The 21255-nt window shown below is 37.6% G+C and overlaps 4 protein-coding genes across 9 annotated transcripts; 3 read left to right on the top strand and 1 right to left on the bottom strand.

The window, feature by feature from the left end:
- Window positions 1-386: 386 nt before the first annotated feature.
- Window positions 387-6835, bottom strand: Smox (Smad on X). 2 transcript variants are annotated; one of them, XM_034317057.2, is made up of 6 exons: window positions 6427-6835; window positions 1946-2154; window positions 1630-1865; window positions 1313-1536; window positions 911-1224; window positions 387-846 (listed from the first exon to the last, which is right to left on the bottom strand). In XM_034317057.2, exons 1-6 carry the CDS (start codon window positions 6624-6626, stop codon window positions 578-580), a joined length of 1452 nt encoding a protein of 483 aa, XP_034172948.1. In that variant the 5' UTR covers window positions 6627-6835; the 3' UTR covers window positions 387-577. The 2 variants fall into 2 exon arrangements, with proteins under 2 accessions (XP_034172948.1, XP_034172949.1); XM_034317058.2 differs by lacking the exon at window positions 6427-6835 and adding an exon at window positions 2223-2580.
- An 84-nt stretch (window positions 6836-6919) lies between these two features.
- LOC117600943 (uncharacterized) lies at window positions 6920-10896 on the top strand. Of its 2 annotated transcripts, XM_034317051.2 has the most exons (8): window positions 6920-7449; window positions 7604-7715; window positions 7794-9440; window positions 9535-9549; window positions 9662-10022; window positions 10093-10382; window positions 10455-10566; window positions 10648-10896. In XM_034317051.2, the coding sequence occupies exons 1-8, from the start codon at window positions 7413-7415 to the stop codon at window positions 10768-10770; spliced, it is 2697 nt and encodes an 898-aa protein (XP_034172942.2). In that variant the 5' UTR covers window positions 6920-7412; the 3' UTR covers window positions 10771-10896. The 2 variants fall into 2 exon arrangements, with proteins under 2 accessions (XP_034172942.2, XP_034172944.2); XM_034317053.2 differs by lacking the exon at window positions 9535-9549 and having other exon boundaries at window positions 10648-10895.
- Window positions 10897-11133: 237 nt separating this feature from the next.
- On the top strand, window positions 11134-12284 carry RpL18A (ribosomal protein L18A). Its single transcript, XM_034317070.2, has 3 exons — window positions 11134-11234; window positions 11616-11795; window positions 11871-12284. The coding sequence occupies exons 1-3, from the start codon at window positions 11217-11219 to the stop codon at window positions 12204-12206; spliced, it is 534 nt and encodes a 177-aa protein (XP_034172961.1). The 5' UTR covers window positions 11134-11216; the 3' UTR covers window positions 12207-12284.
- Window positions 12285-16441: 4157 nt separating this feature from the next.
- Window positions 16442-21004, top strand: LOC117600944 (Son RNA binding protein). Of its 4 annotated transcripts, XM_034317055.2 has the most exons (13): window positions 16442-16511; window positions 16582-16924; window positions 17022-17348; window positions 17459-18116; window positions 18220-18371; window positions 18458-18603; window positions 18678-18786; window positions 18863-19017; window positions 19075-19185; window positions 19251-19364; window positions 20235-20463; window positions 20538-20653; window positions 20728-21004. In XM_034317055.2, exons 2-13 carry the CDS (start codon window positions 16591-16593, stop codon window positions 20866-20868), a joined length of 2592 nt encoding a protein of 863 aa, XP_034172946.1. In that variant the 5' UTR covers window positions 16442-16511; window positions 16582-16590; the 3' UTR covers window positions 20869-21004. The 4 variants fall into 4 exon arrangements, with proteins under 4 accessions (XP_034172946.1, XP_034172945.1, XP_076549047.1 ...); XM_034317054.2 differs by having other exon boundaries at window positions 16450-16924; XM_076692932.1 differs by lacking the exons at window positions 20538-20653; window positions 20728-21004 and adding an exon at window positions 19945-20056 and having other exon boundaries at window positions 16450-16924; window positions 20235-20458.
- Window positions 21005-21255: the final 251 nt, after the last annotated feature.

Raw genomic sequence — 21255 nt, 5'->3', positions numbered from 1 at the left:
TATTCGTAACCCTGGATCGTAAACGCTAACCGTCGTATAACATGTGCCGACAAATGTCTACCTGTTTCGTTACTCGATACACTCAAATTCCGTGCGTCCCGATTTACCCGAAGTATAGGTTTTCCGTGCTCGTTGAAACTGTAAACTGTCGCTCCGTCCAATTTTCCGGTGCATCGTCCTTTTCCTCTGAACGCGAAGGAAACGTCGATGTAGCATCGGCGATCTCTCAGCACAATTTGAGCTTTTCCACAACCGATCGATCGCTGCGTCCTTTTGTGTCCATTACGAATATCTCTCCTTCGAACACTTCCGAACACCAAGCTCTCGCTAGTAAACTATCAAAGCGAGCAGATAACACCGCTTCGCGAGAACAATGATCGTACCTCTTTCTTTTTTTTTTTTTTCTTCTTTTTGCACTGTTTGTCACTGGCTGATTATTGCAGAAGATTCGAACGAAAGTGTGAACTCGCGATAAGGGAAACCAATCGACGATGACAACAACAGCGTGCGAATAGCTCTTCTTCTTTCCGTGTTCGTGTTTTTCCCCCGCATCCACGAAGGAGAAAGGCATACGATCTTATGACATCGAAGAACAGGGTAAACGCGGTGAGCCCATCTGCGTGAGTACCCTATCGAGCCATTGTAAAGGACCGTTTAAATGCAATTCGATCCAACAGGGAGTCGATGTCACGGTCTGCCTGCGATACGCCGCTCCCCAACCTTTCACGAAACTCATTCTAATCGTGCACATACGAGTCAGTTGGTACACCGCCTCGAACCCTTGGGAAACCGATTGCGACAACAAAGCAGCGAATTCCTGGTTGTTAAATATCTTCAAGTTGCAGCCTGCAACAACAAAGTCCTGAGAACTGATTCCTGTGTAACGTAGCTCGATTAAGAAGATACCTACCGGGTGGTATTTTACAAACGGTAGCCGGATGCCAACCGTAGCGTTGATTGCAATTAGGACTTTGAACGAAGATGCTCGAATCAGACAAACATTCTGCGAACACTTCTCCACCGATGTAGTACAGTCTGGCTCCTTTACCGATATGTCGTCTCGTCTGTTCGACTACAGTGTTACGGTTCACGTTCGACAGTAATCCCAGACAAAAGCGTTCGGAGTTACTTGGATCGGTAAATCCATCTACCGTGATGCTGGGCTGGGACGCGTGGAACGTTTCGCCCACTCTCGTATTCAGTTCGTAGTAACTTATCGAACACCTGGTCAATGCGAGAAAAAAAGAAATATAATATAAGAATGGAGTCGCTTTTGAACTGTACACAATTCTCGAGGAATAATCGAACACACCAGAAAGCTGGCTCGCAGTACATAACTGGTTGTGCGTCTACGGGGCTGGGAGACAAACGAGACAGAGACATATTGTCGTTGTGATCCATGTTATCGCCATCTTCGCTTATGTAGCCTGGAGGAGGAGTATCGGCAGGAGGATCCATGGATCCCGGCGCCGGATGCGGCGAACCCTGAACGCTTCCTAAACTACCGACACTGGCCGGACTCGTTGCTTGCATACCCTGAAAAAAAAAGAAGCTTCGAGTTAGAACTGGCAAGTGGTGGTTGACCAACTAATCAAACTCTCTCTCTTTAAATTGCACTTTGATACTAACTTGCATTCCTTGATAGGGATTGTTCGTCGGTTGCTGTTGCTGCTGTTGCTGCTGCGGTTGTTGCTGTTGCTGCGGTGATTGCGGTATACTCTGCTGATTATGGTGCTGATGGTTCAAGGTAGCGTGGAAGTTGGTGTTCTCCGGCACGCTGACGCTCAACTCCTCGAGGGAGGTGTTGTAAAGGACGGACTCGTCCCCGGCTAAACTGTGCCGCGGTACGAGGATAGCTGGCAAAACTGTAAGTTTTTCATTCGGTTAACAATTGCGTAATCCCTACGAATCGTTCAAGGATTCGATGTTCGTTAATGCAGCCTACCTGGCGTTTGTATTCGTTGATAGTGGTACGGATTCACGCAGACTTCGTCCCGCTTCTGCGTGAACGCGTACTCGCAATGCTCGATTGCTCTCAGCTCGTGGTGCGACTGCAAATCCGGCCAACGCCAAAGACGACAGTAGATCACGTGCGGCAGGCCTTTGCCGCGTACTCCTTGGACACCGTTGTCGCCGACACCGCCCGGGCTAGGCCTTTACAGAAAGAGAAAAATACCATTCAATTGATTCGTTTGATTTTCCAGAATTATTCCTAAACATACACAGAGCAGATCGCCATTGTTCGAATTCCACCCCTACAATTTTCTATCCGATCGGAAGGACTCGATTTACATTAAAATGAAACTCTCCTGTCTCCACTAATCGCCATCGACCTACGTAGCATCGGTGAAACATCGAGCTTTAAGAAGAGCAACACGAGTTCAGCGTCGTAAACTCTCACTTTAATCTTGCTCCCTCGGCTTCTGTATTCGCGTCTGCCGCGCCGGAAGCGGTGGCGCCTACCGACAAAAAGAAACCAACCCGTCCTACCTTCGGTTCAACGTTTTTCTCTCGACACCGGCTGACTGTACGACCGGCGCTTGTACATCGAAAATCGTTCGACGACCAACAACCGTGTACGTATCGTTCTTTACAAATCATTCATTTAGTCTTTCGCTGATAGACCCGATCAGCTGTTTTCTCAGCGGACAGTGTGCCGGGTATTATGGAACACCTTGTACATGACCGAAAGCACAAAACGCAAGTCATAGCTGTCTCTCGCAATGATTTCGAGAAAACGTTTTATCCGAAACCGATTGTTACGTAGCAACAATCTGGTAACAACAATATCGTGTCGATTGCTCCGTGAAAGATCAATCATTTTTAATCATTATCAATCATTTTGAATGTAAGTTCGATAAGAATAATTGGTGAGTCATCTGGCACAGAGATGCGAGAAAGGAATAATATACTCACTGGTTTAAAAAATGTAACTCGGGACGGAAGGCGGGTTGGCGCGATTAAGCGAGAGATAACCGAGATAAAGAATCCGGCTAGACGAATGACAAAGTTCTATCGGCGAATCACAGAAACGTAGTCATCTACGGTCTCTGTTCGTTCTGCAATTTCAGTCATCTTGCTGACGCATGCAGCACTAGCTGGTTGGCTCGAGGACACGGAGTCGCGTTCACCGTGAAATTCTTTCCACGTATGCATCAAACGAGAGGCGCGACTTAATCGGGTTTAATCGTCGATTACACGGTGAATCGGACGCTGTGTGCTCCCACGTTTTTTAAGAACGAAGAAAGGAAAGAAAACAGCCGGATACGTGAGACGTGCAATGTATTTTCTCATCGATAGTCTCGGTTTATTACAATTAATACCGCTTTAAATTTACAAATTTAATCCATGCGTAGAATAATTTAGCGTATTGCACCGGCCTCACGTATTGTCCTCAACAGCAATGATGTTTCTAGGTTCTCTAGCGTTTCCAGACGAAAAATAAGAAAAAAAAAATAGCTAGACTACAAGGATTGTCGCGTCTCCCGCTAGAATACGAATGTTTTTTAAAGCACCGGTTCGTTCGTGCTGAAAACAACGCTCATTGAATACCAATAAGGCAAACTCGCTAATGAATGAACGCTCCTTCCAAAGAGTTTATCGTTATCTTAATTAATTTCGATCCGGAGTAAAGACAAGATATTTTACGATCAACCAGGGACAATTATTCTTTTCGGCAGTCCCCGTATAGTGCACCAAATAATCAATTTATTGATAGAATGAATTTTCCAATTGCGTTGAAGTAAAACTTCAATTAATTTATTTTGTATAAAATGAACATACAGGTGACATGGAATGAAGATCGTATTCAAATAAATTCGTTACAAGTATTATTTTTCCACATAATAAAAATCATCTTATTCCAAAATTCAAGAGTTGGGTCGCGGGCCGCGGCCCGCGGGAGCTCGTCCGAATCAACCCGACCGTACCCGACCGAACCCGATTTTTTCCGAGTCCGCCCGAGCGCGTAATATCGGGTACCCGCACATCCCTATACCAGAGGGATCATTTACGATACCAGTTTTCTCGCCAGTACTCCATTCAAGTGTTCTTACATTTATAGAACCTTTCGAAACAAGTAAGGGTATCTTGAAATAAACCACTTCCCTTTCGTCCTAGCTTTTAGAGAATACAATTAATCAAGACGTGGACGCGACAAGAACAATTAACATTAATCTGGTGTAGGAATTTGAACGTTGAATGAATCATATTGTGCTTGGAAACAAGACACTCTTCGTTTGCTATACATTTCGATTCTGATTTTTTTAAAATTTCTTATAGTTCTTCTGTTATAAGAATCAGGATATTCGTTCTATTCGATGGAAAACGTAGCTGCTGTGCTGCGAAATCTGTGTCGCTCGTTTTCTACATAAACGCTACCTACCGTATCGATTGTGTTACGTAAACATCAATTAACTTAGCAACCGCTCCAGAGTATCTCGATAACGCGTTCAATCCTGCGATTGGAACAGGACTTCTTTATCAAAAATATCGGTCGGTTGAGCAACAACGATATCCCACGTTCTCTCGTTGAAGATCGATTAAAATTATCGAAAGTCTAATGATTCTTTGAAAAACAGGAAAGGGAAAGTAATAAGATGTAACTTTCACCTGATAATAGAGCGTGATTCCCCGACGGATCCTGAGCAATTGTGAAAACGGACTAACGTCGCGACGAGTATCGAAACGATGAAATAGAATATCGAACGGATCCTGCGGAGTCCTGTATGTATCTCGATCGATCGATCGGAAAATTCCACGAAAGCATACCTCGTATCGCTGAAATGGGAAAAGAATTTTGCGCAAACGCAAAACACATGCGTTTCGTTCGAGTTACAGAAGGATCTGCCTTTCTCGATGGACAGACTTTCCCTCTCTTCTCTGCATATCCTTGAACGCGCAACAACGTTGGCTAGGATTACTATTAATAAAATCGTTACGAACTATACGTACCACCGCTACAATCGATTCCGATACGTGACTTTATTTATACGAACTACTTCGATCTTAATCCGATTACAATTGTCGCTAACGATAGCATTATCAATATTTATCGATCAATTTAAAAGGGCGCGTAGTGTACTAATGAATAAATGATTTCCAATGATTATTTCTTTTTTCATTGCTTGCACGGTGCTTGAATCGCCCACCGGAAAACTTGCCCCGTTTTGTTGTTGTATCGTTGTAAATTTATTTGTTACGCGATGTACGCAGTTCATATTATCTGACGTAGCGATAAGATAAAACACGGCCGTCCAGTGTATTTTGACACGAACCTTTATTACACCTGTTTGAATGAAGCGAAAGAAAAACGATAAGTTACGCAGGAAACGCGTAATTATTCTCGATAATCGAAAACTGCGATCGATAGATGCCGTGTATCGCGAACTCGAGATGCTCGCTAAATCGAAAGTAAAATCGACGTAACCTCGAAAAGATTCTCTCGTTGAAGAATAGTGCAGCAACGTGACACGCACATGTCTCATTCCACAGTACATTTTTCAACCGAAGCAGACGTTCGCGCGTTAATTATTTCATTGCCTCCAAAAAACTTCTTTTGAACAACGTTACAAGTTTCTCATTTAACTATCGCGATCGCATCTTCCTTCAGTTTGTTACGTAATTGTTAAAATAATACAACATATCAAACAGTTTGAAATCGAAAACTATTTTCGTTCGCTTCTTTGCTTTTTAATTATCACTTTTATCGGATAACTGCCAAAAAGCTACAAACACGAAACGTACGTTTGAACACTTCGCATTTAAGTGAGAACTTTGAAGTAGCTTAATATACAACTGTTGAAACTTGAAAATTCTCTGGCAACATTACATCATTGCATTTTACCTGTTCGCATAAGCTTAAACTTGTTTCGATACAAATCGAGATATAAACATGCAACGATCGATATCGCGTTAAAAATCGAAAGACAGTTCGTTCAATAGGTATTATTAACACGTTTTTCGAACTCATTTTAGAGCTCACGTTTGTTTACCAACGACCAATTGTACAAGTTTTTTATTCTTAAACAATTCGCGTTACATTATTTATTTATATAACAGATTGTCACACGTTTGTAAGTAGGTATATAAAAATTGTAGAAATACTGGATGCGATAAATGCGTTGACAAACAGCAGAAAGCAATTATTCGTACACATAGTTCATGGTAAAAGAGAAACGTCAATGAGTGGTCAAGTTGTGATATATACACGCATAGATACGTAAATCTAAACGATGAACACACGCAACTGCTTTTTATGTCTGATGTTTCGGTAAAAATCTAAATAAATATAAAAAACGAAGCTTTTGCATGACTCACCGGTTATATAAATAAATATATAGAAAAACGATGATACGAGAAGAAAATGTGTAATTCGGATTGATTACAATATCTATACCCGCAGAAAAGTATGCAAAGTGAGCGTACCTTGGTATAGTAATGCACTTAGTGTTGCAACTTTGTGTAGTAATGGCCTTCTCGAGTTCCTCGAGGCCAGTGGATTTTTTCAATTTTTTAACGAGGCTTTTAACAGCTTTTTCACTCCATTTGTCTTCTCCTTCGGCTTTCTTCCAACCCAACAATCGTTTAACGATAGGCGGGTTAAAGCTGGATAACATCGAAGTCATGATTTGCGCTACAAAAATTGCGCGCGACCCGCATCGGTCTGTTTCAACGTGTTAAAACACGAACAAATATTCACTCGCGGTCTTGGCTACGTAACCCGAACAGGGTTACTGTACTATTAACGTTTACCGTGAAATATTAAATCGACGAACACGAATTTCTCATACGGGCGGCGAAAACTTTGCCACGGCCGCCATAGTGTTCCTTGAACGCATTCGATCAAATTCGGCAATCTTCGGCCAATTTCGAAGTAGTCATTGAATATACGCTAAGCAGAGAGCAACAGCATCAAAGCTTTCTCAAATTTTCTTTCAATTTTAATCATTTATTTGAATATTATAATCATATATTTTTATTACTATGCTAATCACTTATAAAATGATTCTTTACAATTACACGGAAACGATGAATTTAGGAAAAATAATCGTATTTGAAGATTTTATGATAAACTTATAATCGTATGCATACACTATACATACGAAGTCATAAAAGTCCGTGGTAAAAGATTATATTCAATTTACGAAACATAGCGATTGGTTGATTCTAAGTATCTAACCTAACAAAGTGATAGCTTAAAATCAGAGTGGCCAATCACTCGTGTTTAGTGCAAATTTTCTTTATTTCTGATGTTATTTTGACATAAATATATTTATTGAGCATGTTTGTCAATCCCAATTTATTATTAAAAACAAAAAGTTGTTACACAATTTAGCAGGCATTTGATGAAAACTTATCGGACCTGACTATTTTAAAGACGGAATAATTAATAATAATTATTGACAAAGTGTATGTTTGATTTGTATATAAGCGCAATGAATCGTGAAGGTAAATTTAATGTTTTAAAATTTTCATGAATTTATACCAAGAAGACATGATTATTAACACATATGAAAATGGATATAGACATGAATTTTTATTTCTATGATTTGTGTAATCTACTTAAAGGTATAATTCTAATATAGAATTAATTTATTTGCAGATGATAGAAGTGATTCAGAAGATGAACACGATAGATCTAGAAGTCCGTCTGCAGATTCTCAGAGGTCTATTAGAAGTAGATCAAAATCAAACTCTGCCAGTCCTTCTCCAAGGTTGATAAGCTGTACACATCTAAGTAATTATAAAGTACTTTTTATAATATTAATACGGTCTTTAAAATGTTCTTTTAGATCTAATCAGTCGTCTCCTACACAGCCAAGGTCACCAACTTTTGAACCTTCAAATACAAATTCTAGAAAATCTTACTCTAGATCACCCTCTCGTTCACCTGTACGAAGTCGATCAGCTTCACCTTCTTCCATAAAGAATCAAAGATCATCTAGATCTAGCTCAAAGTCTATAGAAAGAAAAAGCATTTCAAAGTCTAAATCTCCATCTCCAGAACCAGATGGAAAGGTTGTTCAAGGTGAACCACAATCACCACGTTCAGTTGGATCACCAAAATCACCCTCAAGATCAAGAAGTTCTTCGTTGGCAGAATCAAGAAAAAGTTCTGATGCAGCATCGCGAGAACATTCACGATCTAGATCTAGATCGAGTTCGGCCGAACGGAGTAATCCACCGTCTAAATGTTCATCGCCAAAAGCGAATTCGCGATCTTGCTCTAGATCTCCATCCCCATCGGCGTGTTCTAAACCGCGTTCTCGATCAAATTCCCGTTCTCCTCCTGGATCGCCAAAAGTAACCGTCAGGTCCCGTTCTCGTTCAGGTTCACCAAAATCTCAAGCCCGATCTCGATCACCTTCGATTAGCCCGATTCGAAAATCGCGCAGTAGATCAAGATCTCCCTTAAATGAGAAAAAAGCATCTCGTTCTCCATCACCTACAGAGAATCGTTCGTTATCGCATACTAGAAATTCTCGATCGCGTTCTAAATCAAAATCCCCGTCGTTGGATAGATCGAGAAAAGGTTCGCCCAATTCTCAAAAGAGTTCAAAGTCACCTGTATGTTCTCCGGATAGCAAACGTAAATCGAGATCTCGCTCGAGATCTGGCTCTGCATCAGAGAAACATTCACCTCCGGTATCTCGCAAAGGATCCATATCTAGATCACCATCCGCGGAACCAAAAGTTCCGTCGCACTCGAAATCAAGAACACCATCAGGTTCGAGACACGGTTCAAGATCGAGATCGCGTTCAAAATCTGGTTCTAGAAAATCGGTTTCAAGATCAAAATCAAGATCCGTGTCAGGATCGCGAAAGGGATCACAGTCTCCGCATTCAAGAAAAAGTTCTCGTTCTCGATCAAGGTCCAGTTCCAGGTCGTCCAAGTCTAGATCTCGGTCTCGTTCTAGCTCAAAAGCGTCTCGTTCTCGATCGCGTTCAGGATCACGATCAAAATCGAGATCAAGATCGCGATCAAAATCCAAATCTCGTTCGGTATCACCGGCTGTGTCGCGTTCTAAATCACGATCCCGTTCGCGTTCGCATTCGCCTGCACGATCGAGATCAGGATCCGCTGCTGGATCCAGACATTCGTCTCCGTCGAAATCGAGATCTAGATCACGGTCAGTATCAAAATCCAGAAGATCAAGGAGTCGTAGCGAAGATTCTGAGAATGCTGTTAGAAAAAGAAACAGGGTTTTATCCGATTCCGAAGAAGAAGGGGATGGTATTAAAGCAAGTAAAAAGTCGAAACACGGAATAACAGATTCGGAAAACGAAGGTGACGATGATGGAACAGGAACGAAAAAAGACCAAGCCGAGAGAGAAGAAGAAGGCGAAGAAACAGGGAACAAACAATTTGGAGAAGGTGTTATCAGTGAACAACAAGAAAATGAAGATTCTGATGATGGAATCATTACAGGAGGAGGATTGTAAGTTGATAAAATTTTATATTTGAAACATTACAGAAAAATGGAATACATTGTGGAAATAATTCATTTTAATAATTTAACATATGTCTGTCAGGAGTAGCAGATATATGTAAGTAATAGCATGTAATAAAAAATGAAGCAAACGATAATTTTGCTTTGTTAAAGTAATGAATGACGCATTATGATTACTAAAGGCAATAATTGACTATTTTAATTTTCAGTGATGATTCATTATCAGACTTTGATCGCATGTTGGCTCGTAAAAAAGAGGAACAATCACGAAGACGAAAAAGAAAAGATATTGATATAATCAACGACAATGACGATATTATAGCGCAACTTTTATCCGATATGAAAACAGCATCAGAAGAAGACAGAAAATTAAATCAACAAAATAAGCCAGCTACTAATAAAATCGCTATGTTACCAAAAGTATTATCACAACTTAAGAAACATGATTTACAATTAGCCTTTTTGGAACATAACGTATTAGCAGTTTTAACAGATTGGTTAGCTCCGATGCCCGACCGATCATTACCCTCTTTAAAGATTAGAGACAGTCTTTTAAAACTTTTATGGGAAGTAAGTATATACTTTTGATGTTTCTATACTTATACGATAAAAAATAATATATGATTAATATACATTTCAGTTTCCAAGGATCGATCAAGGTTCTTTGAAACAGTCTGGCATTGGCAAAGCTGTAATGTATCTTTACAAACATCCAAAAGAAACTAAAGAAAATAAAGAACGTGCAGGAAAATTAATTAACGAATGGGCACGTCCGATATTTAATTTATCAGCAGACTTCAAGGCTTTATCGAAAGAGGAAAGAATGCAAAGAGATTTAGAACAAACGCCTCAAAAAAGAAGAAAAATCGAAGAAGGTGGTTCTTCTCAAAAATCTCAAGATATTAATAAAGCTTTGAAAGGGGATGCTAAGTATGGATTCTTTTAATTTTTGTTCACAAGTAATTAATTTTATTCAAATATTAATAAACTTATTTCATTTAGACCATTAAGGCCTGGGGATCCCGGCTGGGTTGGAAGAGCTAGGGTTCCTAGACCTTCCAATAAAGATTATGTCATAAGACCAGACTGGAAGTCAGATGTCGATATTAGTAGGGTGAGTATTGACTATTTCGTGCATGCCTATTATTAGTAAAATAACATTATTAAACTAACGATTATTAAAATATTTTAACAGAGTACTAAAAAACAAATGAACAGATTTGAAAGGCACATGAAGAATTATATAGATAATAAGAGGATAAAAGCAACTAGAAGGGCTGTGGATATATCTATTGAGGGTCGTAAAATGTCTTTATAATGTAAGCACTTTTTAACCCAAATGAGAATGTTGGACTAGCAAGGATTGTGTAAATGTACAAACACAAAAATCCGTAATTTCTTTATTAAATTGCTTAAGTTTAAACTGTAACTGTAATTATCAATAAAAGTTTAACAAAAATTTTCATATACATTTATTTTTACAATAACGAATAAGGCAATACATTATTTTTTGTCAAAAAGGAAAGTGATTTAAATTTTAGTGCTAGAACTATGTTTTAAAAATTTATAAGTTATACAAATTAACAATCTTAATCTAAATTAAATAAATTAGTAAAATGTATTAATTGTTCACGGAGTATCTATTATTCAATTTATTTTTTTCCAATATTTGAATCGGAATATTTCAGTATGGCTTCATTTCCGATTTGGTCACAATTACAGTGACCTTTTTCCGGTTTATCGTAGTACCATATACACGGCAAAATGAAAGCCAAAGGAGAAGTAAGTAAATGTTTAAAATTATATTTGAAAATTAATAAATTTCTTTATTAAGACAGATTTTCTACAACCTCTAAACCTTATATTTTATAAAAGATTATTTATAACCATAAAAATAAAATGGAATTGCATACGGATATACACTTAACCTAAAATGCTATTACCGACACATGTTCAAATTATATTTTACGATTTCATTGTTAATTATAGTTTGTTTAATTAAAATATACATTAAGACAAATACTAATGAAAATAACTTTCAGTTCAGATCAATGCTAATCAATGCAGATCGATGGCCTTTTAATATGTCTAACCTTATCGCGTATAAATGTATTCAAATTCAATGTAAACTAATTAAATAATACTAATGTTATGATTTTATAGTTAAAAGAATTCGAGGTGATCGGCCGTAAGTTGCCGACTGAAAAAGAAAAGACTACTCCATTATATAAAATGAGAATATTTGCACCTGATGCTATTGTTGCAAAATCTAGATTTTGGTACTTCTTGCGTCAACTAAAAAAGTTCAAAAAATCTACAGGAGAAATTGTCTCTCTCAAACAGGTAATTATTAAATGAATTATACCTTATTGAAACCATTTATAAAGTACTTTAAATTAAACCTCTATTATTTTTCAGATTGCAGAGAAAACTCCAGTAAAAATAAAGAATTTTGGAATTTGGTTAAGATATGATTCCAGATCTGGAACTCATAACATGTACAGAGAATATAGAGATTTGTCTGTTAGTGGTGCAGTAACACAGTGTTATAGAGATATGGGAGCTCGTCATCGTGCTCGTGCCCATTCAATTCAAATTATTAAAGTTGAAGTTGTAAAAGCAGCAAACTGTAGAAGACCTCAAGTTAAACAGTTCCATGATTCCAAAATCAGGTTTCCATTACCAAAACGTATTCAGCACAAGAATCGTATGCCGCTTTTCAGTGTTCGAAAACCGCGTACCTACTTCCTTTAAATATTTTCAAAGAAATGTTTTACACAATGTCATTGAATATATAAATCTGATTCAATAAAGAAACAACATCTATTCTAACGTGATACCCTTTTCATTCTTCCCATTTTCTAATAGTTATGTATATGGTTATTAGTTATTATGATTCATAAATGAGTGTAGTACAAGTTTATTTCATCATAGTGATTATTGTGGTAATAGTCATCATAATGACTACATAATGACTTCTCTCAACACTAGATATGACGGCTTTACCACCAAAAGAGGGCCCCTGGTGTCGGGAGTGGGGGCTCCAGACGCCTTTGCACGCGGCTTAAGTAAAAGCCGGCACAGGGTGCGACCCCCGGTGTCGGCCACATGTTAGGCACCCGAGATGGGCACCAATGTGGCAGGCGTGGAGGGCTCCGCAGTAATATACGCAAGGTTCCAGAGCCCTCCTTTACTGCCAGTGTCGGTCGCCGTGGGGTTTTAGTCAGTAGGAATCTGACACTCCCCCGCCGCCCTCCCCCAGGGGTAGGTGGGGCGTCTTATGCAAGATTTCCCCACGTTAAAAAAAAAAAAAAAAAAAATAAACGGCCACTGATTCGGGTAAAGATAAGTAAACATTGTTGCAAAACGTGATCCAGATTTCTCGCTTTGCAACATTACTGCGTAGCCAGCTGTCAACATTCCTTACACCTCTTCATCCCTTATATCCCAACATTCCTTACATCTCTGCATCCCTTACATCTCTGCATTCTTTTCATCCCTACATTCTTTTCATCGCTACATTCTTTTCATCCCTACATTCCTTTCATCCCTACATTCTTTTCATCGCTACATTCTTTTCATCCCTACATTCCTTCCATCACTACATTCTTTTCATCCCTACATTCGTTCCATCCCTACATTCTTTTCATCCCTACATTCCTTTCATCCCAACATTCCTTACATACCTGCATTCTTTTCATCCCTACATTCTCTTCATCCGTACATTCTTTTCATCCCTACATTCCTTTCATCCCTACATTCTTTTCATCGCTACATTCTTTTCATCCCTACATTCCTTCCACCACTACATTCTTTTCATCCCTGCATTCCTTTCACCCCTACATTCTTTTCATCCCTACATTCGTTCCTTCCCTACATTCTTTTCATCCCTACATTCCTTTCATCCCAACATTCCTTACATACCTGCATTCTTTTCACCCCTACATTCCTTTCATCCCTACATTCTTTTCATCGCTACATTCTTTTCATCCCTACATTCCTTCCATCACTACATTCTTTTCATCCCTGCATTCCTTTCACCCCTACATTCTTTTCATCCCTACATTCGTTCCATCCCTACATTCTTTTCATCCCTACATTCCTTTCATCCCAACATTCCTCACATACCTGCATTCTTTTCATCCCTACATTCTCTTCATCCGTACATTCTTTTCATCGCTACATTCTTTTCATCCCTACATTCCTTTCATCCCTACATTCTTTTCATCCCCACATTCCTTTCATCACTAGATTCTTTTCATCCCTACATTCTTTTCATCTCTACATTCCTTTCATCCCTACATTCTTTTCATTCCTTCATTCCTTTCATCCCTACATTACCTACATCTCTACATCCTTTATATCTCTGTATCCCTGACATCCCTGCATTCTTCATACATTCGCAACATTTTTATGCAAAATTTAGTTCTTTTTTTCGCCACCAGAGGGCGCTGATTCGACATCGAAATTTTAGTTCAAATTTTTGCCGCTAGAGGGCCAAAAATTGAGCATGATTTAGTTCCTTTTTCCAAAACCAGATGGCGCTGATTCGACATCGAAAATTTAGTTCCAATTTTTGCCGCTAGGGGGCGCTATTTTTCGAGACTCTCGCGAAAAACTCGAAAAAATAGCGCCCCCTAGCGGCAAAAATTTGAACTAAATTTTCGATGTCGAATCAGCGCCATCTGGTTTTGGAAAAAGGAACTAAACCATGCTCAATTTTTGGCCCTCTAGCGGCAAAAATGTGAACTAAAATTTCGATGTCGAATCAGCGCCCTCTGGCGGCGAGAAAAGGAACTAAATTTTGCAAAATTTTGACGAAAAACTAACTTACCTTTACTTACCATTACTCGAAGCAGTCTTCATAATATATTTATTATAAAGGATGCAGGGATGAAAGGGTTGAGGGGATGAAAGGAATGTAGGGAAGGGATGAGGAGATGTAAGGAATGTAGGAAAGGGATGAAGAGCTGTAAGGAATGTAGGGAAGGGATGAGGAGATGGAAGGAATGTAGGGAAGGGATGAGGAGATGTAAGGAATGTAGGAAAGGGATGAAGAGCTGTAAGGAATGTAGGGAAGGGAAGAAGGGATGTAAGGAATGTAGGGAAGGGATGAGGAGATGGAAGGAATGTAGGGAAGGGATGAGGAGATGTAAGGAATGTAGGAAAGGGATGAAGAGCTGTAAGGAATGTAGGGAAGGGATGAGGAGATGGAAGGAATGTAGGGAAGGAATGAAGAGCTGTATGGAATGTAGGGAAGGGATGAAAAGATGTAAGGAATGTAGGGAAGGGATGAAAAGCTGTAAGGAATGTAGGGAAGGGATGAGGAGATGTAAGGAATGTAGGAAAGGGATGAAGAGCTGTAAGGAATGTAGGGAAGGGATGAAGGGATGTAAGGAATGTAGGGATGAAAAGAATGTAGTGGTGAAAAGAGTGTAGGGATGAAAAGAGTGGAGGGATGAAGAGAATGTAGAGGTAAAAAGAGTGTCGGGATGAAAAGAGTGGAGGGATGAAGAGAATGTAGGAATGTAAGGGATGAAGAGATGAAAAGAATGTAGAGGTGAAAAGAGTGTAGGGATGAAGAGAATATAGGGATGTAAGGGATGAAGCGATGTAAAAAATAAAGAAATGTAAGGGAGTAAAAAAATCAAGACGTTCAGTCTCCTAATGCGTTTATTCAATAAGTTAGAAAGACAAATACAGCAAAAAAACGAACGCAGAAAATAAAATATGGGTTATGTATGTTTGACAGGTACAACCATACTCCTCTGCATACCGACCTGATAGCATATAGGGGTATTATGGACCCTGAAACGCCGATGACTATCTCTGCATACCGATATTCTAACGTCTGGGGTGCCAAGGACCCCCTATCACTGGTGGTCTGGTTATACAGGCCTGGTTCCATCCTGGGGTTTCTGGGACCCCGAAGTACAAACGTTACTCATTGCGTACCCACATCATGGCAGTTGGGGTTTCTGGGACCCCGAAGTACAAACGATGCTGATTGCATACCCACATCATGGCAGTTGGGGTTTCTGGGACCCCGAAGCACAACTGTCGCATTTGAATACCATTAATATGGCATTTGGGGTGTCTGGGACCCCGTAGCGCCTGCAAGACTGTTTCCATACCGACAGTTTGGTATTTGGGGTTTCAAGGACCCCGAAGCAACTAGCGAAATATAAGAACGAAAAACGAACAAATCGTGAAACTCACTTGTTCGGAATAGTGATGGGTTTGACCGGATCTAGCGAAATATAAGACCTAAAAACGAACAAATCGTGAAACTCACTTGTTCGGAATAGTGATGGGTTTGAGCGGATCTAGCGAAATATAAGAACGAAAAACGAACAAATCGTGTAACTTACTTGTTCGGAATAGTGATGGGTTTGACCGAATCTAGCGAAATATAAGAACGAAAAACGAACAAATCGCGAAACTCACTTGTTCGGATTAGTGATGGGTTTGAGCGAATCTAGCGAAATATAAGAACGGAAAACGAACAAGTCGTCAAACTCACTTGTTCGGAATAGTGATGGATACGACCTATTTCGATCCCGGGGTATCTGGGACCCCGAAGCACCGTTGATTCTCCCTGCGTATCGACATTATGGCATTCGGGGTGTCTGGGACCCCGTATCACCAATAACACTGCATACAGACATAATGGCATCCGGGGTGTCTGGGACCCCGAAGCATCAGTGACACTGCATACCGACATAATGGCATCCGGGGTGTCTGGGACCCCAAAGCATCAGTGATACTGCATACCGACATAATGGCATCAGGGGCGTCTGGGACCCCAAAGCATCAGTGACACTGCATACCGACATAATGGCATCCGGGGTGTCTAGGACCCCGAACCATCAGTGTTTGCGTATCGGTATTTTGGCATTTGGGGTGTCTGAGACCCCGTTGGTCACCAGTCCTCGAGAACAAAGGGATGTCCTGTCTTCTTGTATCTGTAGTGCCTGTTTTTAGTAGAAGAGATGTCGCTGACTTCAAATCCTATAATGGCGATTGTGCGTTCAATAAGATGACATACAACGGAATGAGGTCGGTGTTCGTACATTAAATCAACAAAAGCCTTTACTTAATATATTTGTCTTTTTTTGTAATGCATTAGAATGAATAAATGTTAGTAATGGGAGACTTGTTTGATATCGCAAATTTAATAACAACTGTCGGCGTTGATAAAATAAAAATTAAGCCGGAGCCTGGATTACCAGAGAAATCATCAAATGAAATATTGACAGAGTTGTTTAGTACATTTGATGCTGAAGAAGGAATAGTATCACCTATAAATACTGATCAGCAAGTTCCAAATGCTAATATTAAAATCGAAAACCCTAATGAAATTAAGATCAAAAAGAAAAAGTCTAAAAGAAAACATAAACATAAAGACAAAAAGCATAAAAAGAAATCAAAACGTTATTCCTCTGAGAGCAATAGTGATCTTGACAGTAACAGTAAGATATAATTGTTATTAATATTTGAAAATATAGGTAGGTATATATATGTGTATATTATTTACATTTAAAAGCAATTCTTTTTTGTAATAAATAGGTGTTAAGAAGAAGAAAAAACATAAAAAGAAGACAAAAAGGAAGCATGAAAATGATTCAAGTAGATCATCAGATACTGATGAACCCAAAAGTAAAACAACAAAACTTGATACTTATGATAACATAAAAAGGAAATGTCATAACAAAGATAATGGATTAGAAAAAAAAAATATCAGTGCATCAGAGAATGTCAAAGAATTAGTGTTAGTTAAAAATGAATCAAAGATAACAGATGCTTTTTCAAACGAGCCAGATAGTCCTCAATTGCCACCTATTTCAAAAAAAGTTCAGGATGAATCTGAAGAGCAGTTAATACCTATAATTCTTGGTTTGTATTATTTATTTGATAATTGTTCCTTCACAAAATATTATTTTAAATAAAATGTATTATTATTAAACCTATAAATTTGTATTACAATATTTTGTTTGTACATATAGAAAAACCAAAACAGGCAGTTCAAGGAAAAATCCTAATAAAAGACCTCAAAAATAGTGCAGTATATAATGAGACAGTGAAAGAAATAGAAAATAAAGAAAAAGAAAAGGCTGCCAGGATGGAAGATGGCGAATTATCTGATACTAGTACAGACAATAGAACATTAAGTCCAGGTCCAATACACTGTAGTTTACATAGATCATCAACGTTAAGTCCAAGCTTGGAAAAAGTGGAAAATAAAGGGTTGAGTCTTTCAAAAGGAGTAACTGCAAAAAATGATTTGAGACTTATTTTGAGAGAAAAAGAAAAGAAAAGATTAGGAGATGTGGATAAATCAAAATTATATATGGATAGTGAATATAAAGATAAAATATGTAACTATACCAATAAAACTGGAAGCAGAGATAGTAAGCATAGTCATAATTGTCATTTAGAAGAAAAGAAAAGATCTTCGGAATCTAGATCATGTACAAGTTCACATAGAAGTAGAAGCAGAGGTCGAGATAAACGAAGAGACAGAAGTACAGATCGACACGATAAAAGTCGAAGCAGTGATAGACAAAAAGTTACGAAATGTAGAGAAAGGCGAAGACATAGCAGAGATAAAAGCAGAGATAAGTATGGGCGGGGACGAAGTAGAAGTAGAAGTAGGGAACGAAAGTTAGTATGATTTATTTATTAATCTATAAGTATACTTGTTAATATATCTGTACGTAATTTCATTAATGTCGTTTGTAAATTATATATTTTTACATTTTATAAGGGAAAGAATAGAAATTGATAAGAAAAAATTGTTGGAAATAGCAAGGAGGAATGCAATAAATATGATTAAACAAGGAACATTACCATTAGTACAACAGGACAAAGCTATTGCTGCAATACAAGCTGGTGGAAAAACGGTAGATGAACTTACAGGTAAGCGTTTCAATTATTAATGTAAACATATGATTTCTTAATTATTAGTAACATATTTGATAGTTAAAGTAATTTCTTTGTTTTAGATTTTTGTAAATCGTTATCAAAATCTGAAGCATTGGGAGAACTTTCTAGTATCTCTTCAGAAGAAGATGGAAGTGAGTCTGAGAAAGGCTTTCATCATCCATTTCTACTTAAGGGACGACCTAGTTCTATTATAATGAATATTCGAGTGAGTTTGAAACAACTAACAAAGTAATAATATTAATAGTTAATTCGTTTATGTATTATTACTGGTATGTTTAGGATGCAAAACAATTGCCTACCAAAACATTCCAAGAAAAAACTGTAGAATCGTCAAACCAGCTTCGTTTACAATTTCCTGTATCGAGTGGACAACATCATAGAAAAAGCGGTAATATATCTATCTTTAACTATTTTTAAATATCTATATTTTGACTTGAATTTTACAATTTTTCAACTTTTCACAGAAAACGAGTGGGTACCAGTTACACCAAAAAAACCAGAACCAAAAAAGCAATTTGTACCACCTTCTGTACCGACTGAACCTTCTGTTATAATGCCTCCGACTGCTCCTGTATATCCAGTGCAATCAACTATTTTTCCCCAACCAACAGCGCCAGAGGTAGGAAGGAATATAATTCCCTGTTTAGATTTTTACATACATTATATGTATTTACAGACAGTGGATATTGGTTCGATAGTATCCCAAAGATTAGCAGCAATGAGAAAATTAAGAGAAAATCCAAATGATGTGTTTGCTCAGAATGAAATGTATCGTGCTCAAAATGAGGTATAAGATTAAATTGTGTCACATATAATTGTATATTGTATAACTGTATGATGTATAATTAACAGATGAAGACGTGGGCTGAGAGCAAACAAATGCCAGGGCAGTTTACTGGCAGTACTGGAGCCAAAGTGCTCTCACCTGCAGAACTTACTTCAGGTTATCAAGCCTGGGCTCGTAAGGTAACAGTATTACTTGCAAGATGATTATATCTCATTATTTGCCCTTTCATATTTGTTTGATCATTAAAATCTATTTTATAAATTATAACAGTAGTGTTTCATCTAATTATATTATTGCATATGAAATAGTTGATCAGTTATCATTATGGAACGTTAATACACATGTTGAAACATGTGTATTATATACGTTATAGCTTTTGCCTACTTTTTTTCTTTTCACCACGCATTGCCTGATACTGATATTGCCTGTAACAAGTTTTCAGGTACAGTCTCTATCAAGATCAATGCTATATCTAATATAGCAGATCTGATAAGAACTGTGATGTAGGCACAGACTATTTCTTATATAGAAGTAGATTCTGTGTCTGCATGGACACAGGAGCATCATTATTTTATATAAGAATTTCTATATTTAATAGATAAACGATGTAGCTAATATACTTTGCAGTTAATTTATAATGTGCAAGAAAAAATAATTGCTATCGAATATGTAATGAGCTCCTGTGAGATTATTGCTAATTATCATCAGCTTCCCATCTTAGGATTTCATCAGGAGTTATTGTATCTTTTTGTTATAAAGCTGGGATATTTAGCATTAGTCTGCATCCACCTGAGGGTTTGTTACAGGCACGTAGCTACATCAAAGAAGAAACAACTTCAGCGGCGTGATGTCGAATTTATGATTTTTTTTGGTAAGTATTTTCACCCAAAAAATATTTGAACTTAACATAATCAGTTACTACATTGAGATATCATAATTGGATATGGAGTAACGAAATTATATTTTATTATATATTGTTGTCATTCTTATTTTTTAATTTTGGTTGATTTTACAAAATTTATTATGTCCTAATCTAATAAACTATTTAGGATCAGTTAGTATCAGCACAGCCTGTTTCGGGTGGGATGGGTATGGCTTTACTACAGAAGATGGGTTGGCGACCAGGGGAGGGTTTGGGAAAAAATAAAGAAGGTACACTTGAGCCCTTGCAGCTTGAAGTAAAATTGGATAAAAGAGGCCTAGTTTCAGAACAAGATATTGGACAAAAAGTGGGAAAAGCTACAAAACCGCTAGTACCGGCAATTAAAACTTTGGAAGGTATATTTTAGTAATCGTCATACTATTAATTATTTGTGATATAATATGAATAAGCTGAAATTCGTATATTACAGGAAAACATCCAGTATCGTTATTGGGTGAATATTGTTCAAAGCGGAAACTTGGTGCTCCAGTTTATGAACTGTGTTTTGAATGTGGACCAGATCATAGAAAAAATTTTCTTTTTAAAGTATATAACTCTAATAGTTTACATTTTATTATATCATTAAATTGTACATATTTTCATCCAATATTATATTTCAGGTTAAAGTTAATGGAATTGAATATAAACCAAGTGTGGCAAGTCCTAATAAAAAACAAGCTAAAGCAGAAGCAGCACAGATTTGCTTACAAACTTTAGGATTATTACCTGAACCTAGTTCTATGCCTGTTTTAAAACCTTAGTTACTATAGTAGCTTGAAAAAGAATTATTACTTCTTTCAAAATAATAAATAAAAATGTAAAACAGTGTACAAAGTTTGTAAAGTTACAAAAAATAAGTTAAACATCTTTTCTAATTTACTATGTATATAATTAATTTAAGGTTTATATCTCATTGCATTTCACTTGTATCACTGAATGTTGAAATGTTTATTGCTATTTGTTATTTTAAATGTATGTACTAATACATATGATGTAAATAAAATGTACTTGTATATAATATATAATAAAAATCACATCTTTATGTATTACATACTCGCCTTTCTTTCTTATTTTCTCTAAAGTACTTAAAATATTTGTACATTGAATATACAGTATAAATTATATGTAAAATAAAATAAAAAAATATC

Source organism: Osmia lignaria, chromosome 16, assembly GCF_051020975.1.
Source record: "Osmia lignaria lignaria isolate PbOS001 chromosome 16, iyOsmLign1, whole genome shotgun sequence".
NCBI lineage: Eukaryota > Metazoa > Arthropoda > Insecta > Hymenoptera > Megachilidae > Osmia > Osmia lignaria.
Note: the sequence above shows the minus strand (reverse complement) of the source record. Positions and strands in the feature narration are given on the sequence as shown.

What these genes read in the sequence shown, in the direction of transcription:
- LOC117600944 (XM_034317055.2), top strand. Translation starts at nt 16,591, where the DNA reads ATGTTAGTAATGGGAGACTTGTTTGATATCGCAAATTTAATAACAACT. An exon ending in CTATTATAATGAATATTCGA is followed by an intron (nt 18,604 to 18,677) that starts GTGAGTTTGAAA and finishes TGGTATGTTTAG; the next exon opens with GATGCAAAACAATTGCCTAC. An exon ending in GGCAATTAAAACTTTGGAAG is followed by an intron (nt 20,464 to 20,537) that starts GTATATTTTAGT and finishes CGTATATTACAG; the next exon opens with GAAAACATCCAGTATCGTTA.
- LOC117600943 (XM_034317051.2), top strand. Translation starts at nt 7,413, where the DNA reads ATGTTTGATTTGTATATAAGCGCAATGAATCGTGAAG. An exon ending in TCTGCCAGTCCTTCTCCAAG is followed by an intron (nt 7,716 to 7,793) that starts GTTGATAAGCTG and finishes ATGTTCTTTTAG; the next exon opens with ATCTAATCAGTCGTCTCCTA. An exon ending in GCTTTGAAAGGGGATGCTAA is followed by an intron (nt 10,383 to 10,454) that starts GTATGGATTCTT and finishes TATTTCATTTAG; the next exon opens with ACCATTAAGGCCTGGGGATC.
- Smox (XM_034317057.2), bottom strand. Translation starts at nt 6,626, where the DNA reads ATGACTTCGATGTTATCCAGCTTTAACCCGCCTATCGTTAAACGATTG. An exon ending in TACTGCGAGCCAGCTTTCTG is followed by an intron (nt 1,225 to 1,312) that starts GTGTGTTCGATT and finishes CGCATTGACCAG; the next exon opens with GTGTTCGATAAGTTACTACG. An exon ending in CGTTTGTAAAATACCACCCG is followed by an intron (nt 847 to 910) that starts GTAGGTATCTTC and finishes TTGTTGTTGCAG; the next exon opens with GCTGCAACTTGAAGATATTT.
- RpL18A (XM_034317070.2), top strand. An exon ending in AAATTGTCTCTCTCAAACAG is followed by an intron (nt 11,796 to 11,870) that starts GTAATTATTAAA and finishes ATTATTTTTCAG; the next exon opens with ATTGCAGAGAAAACTCCAGT.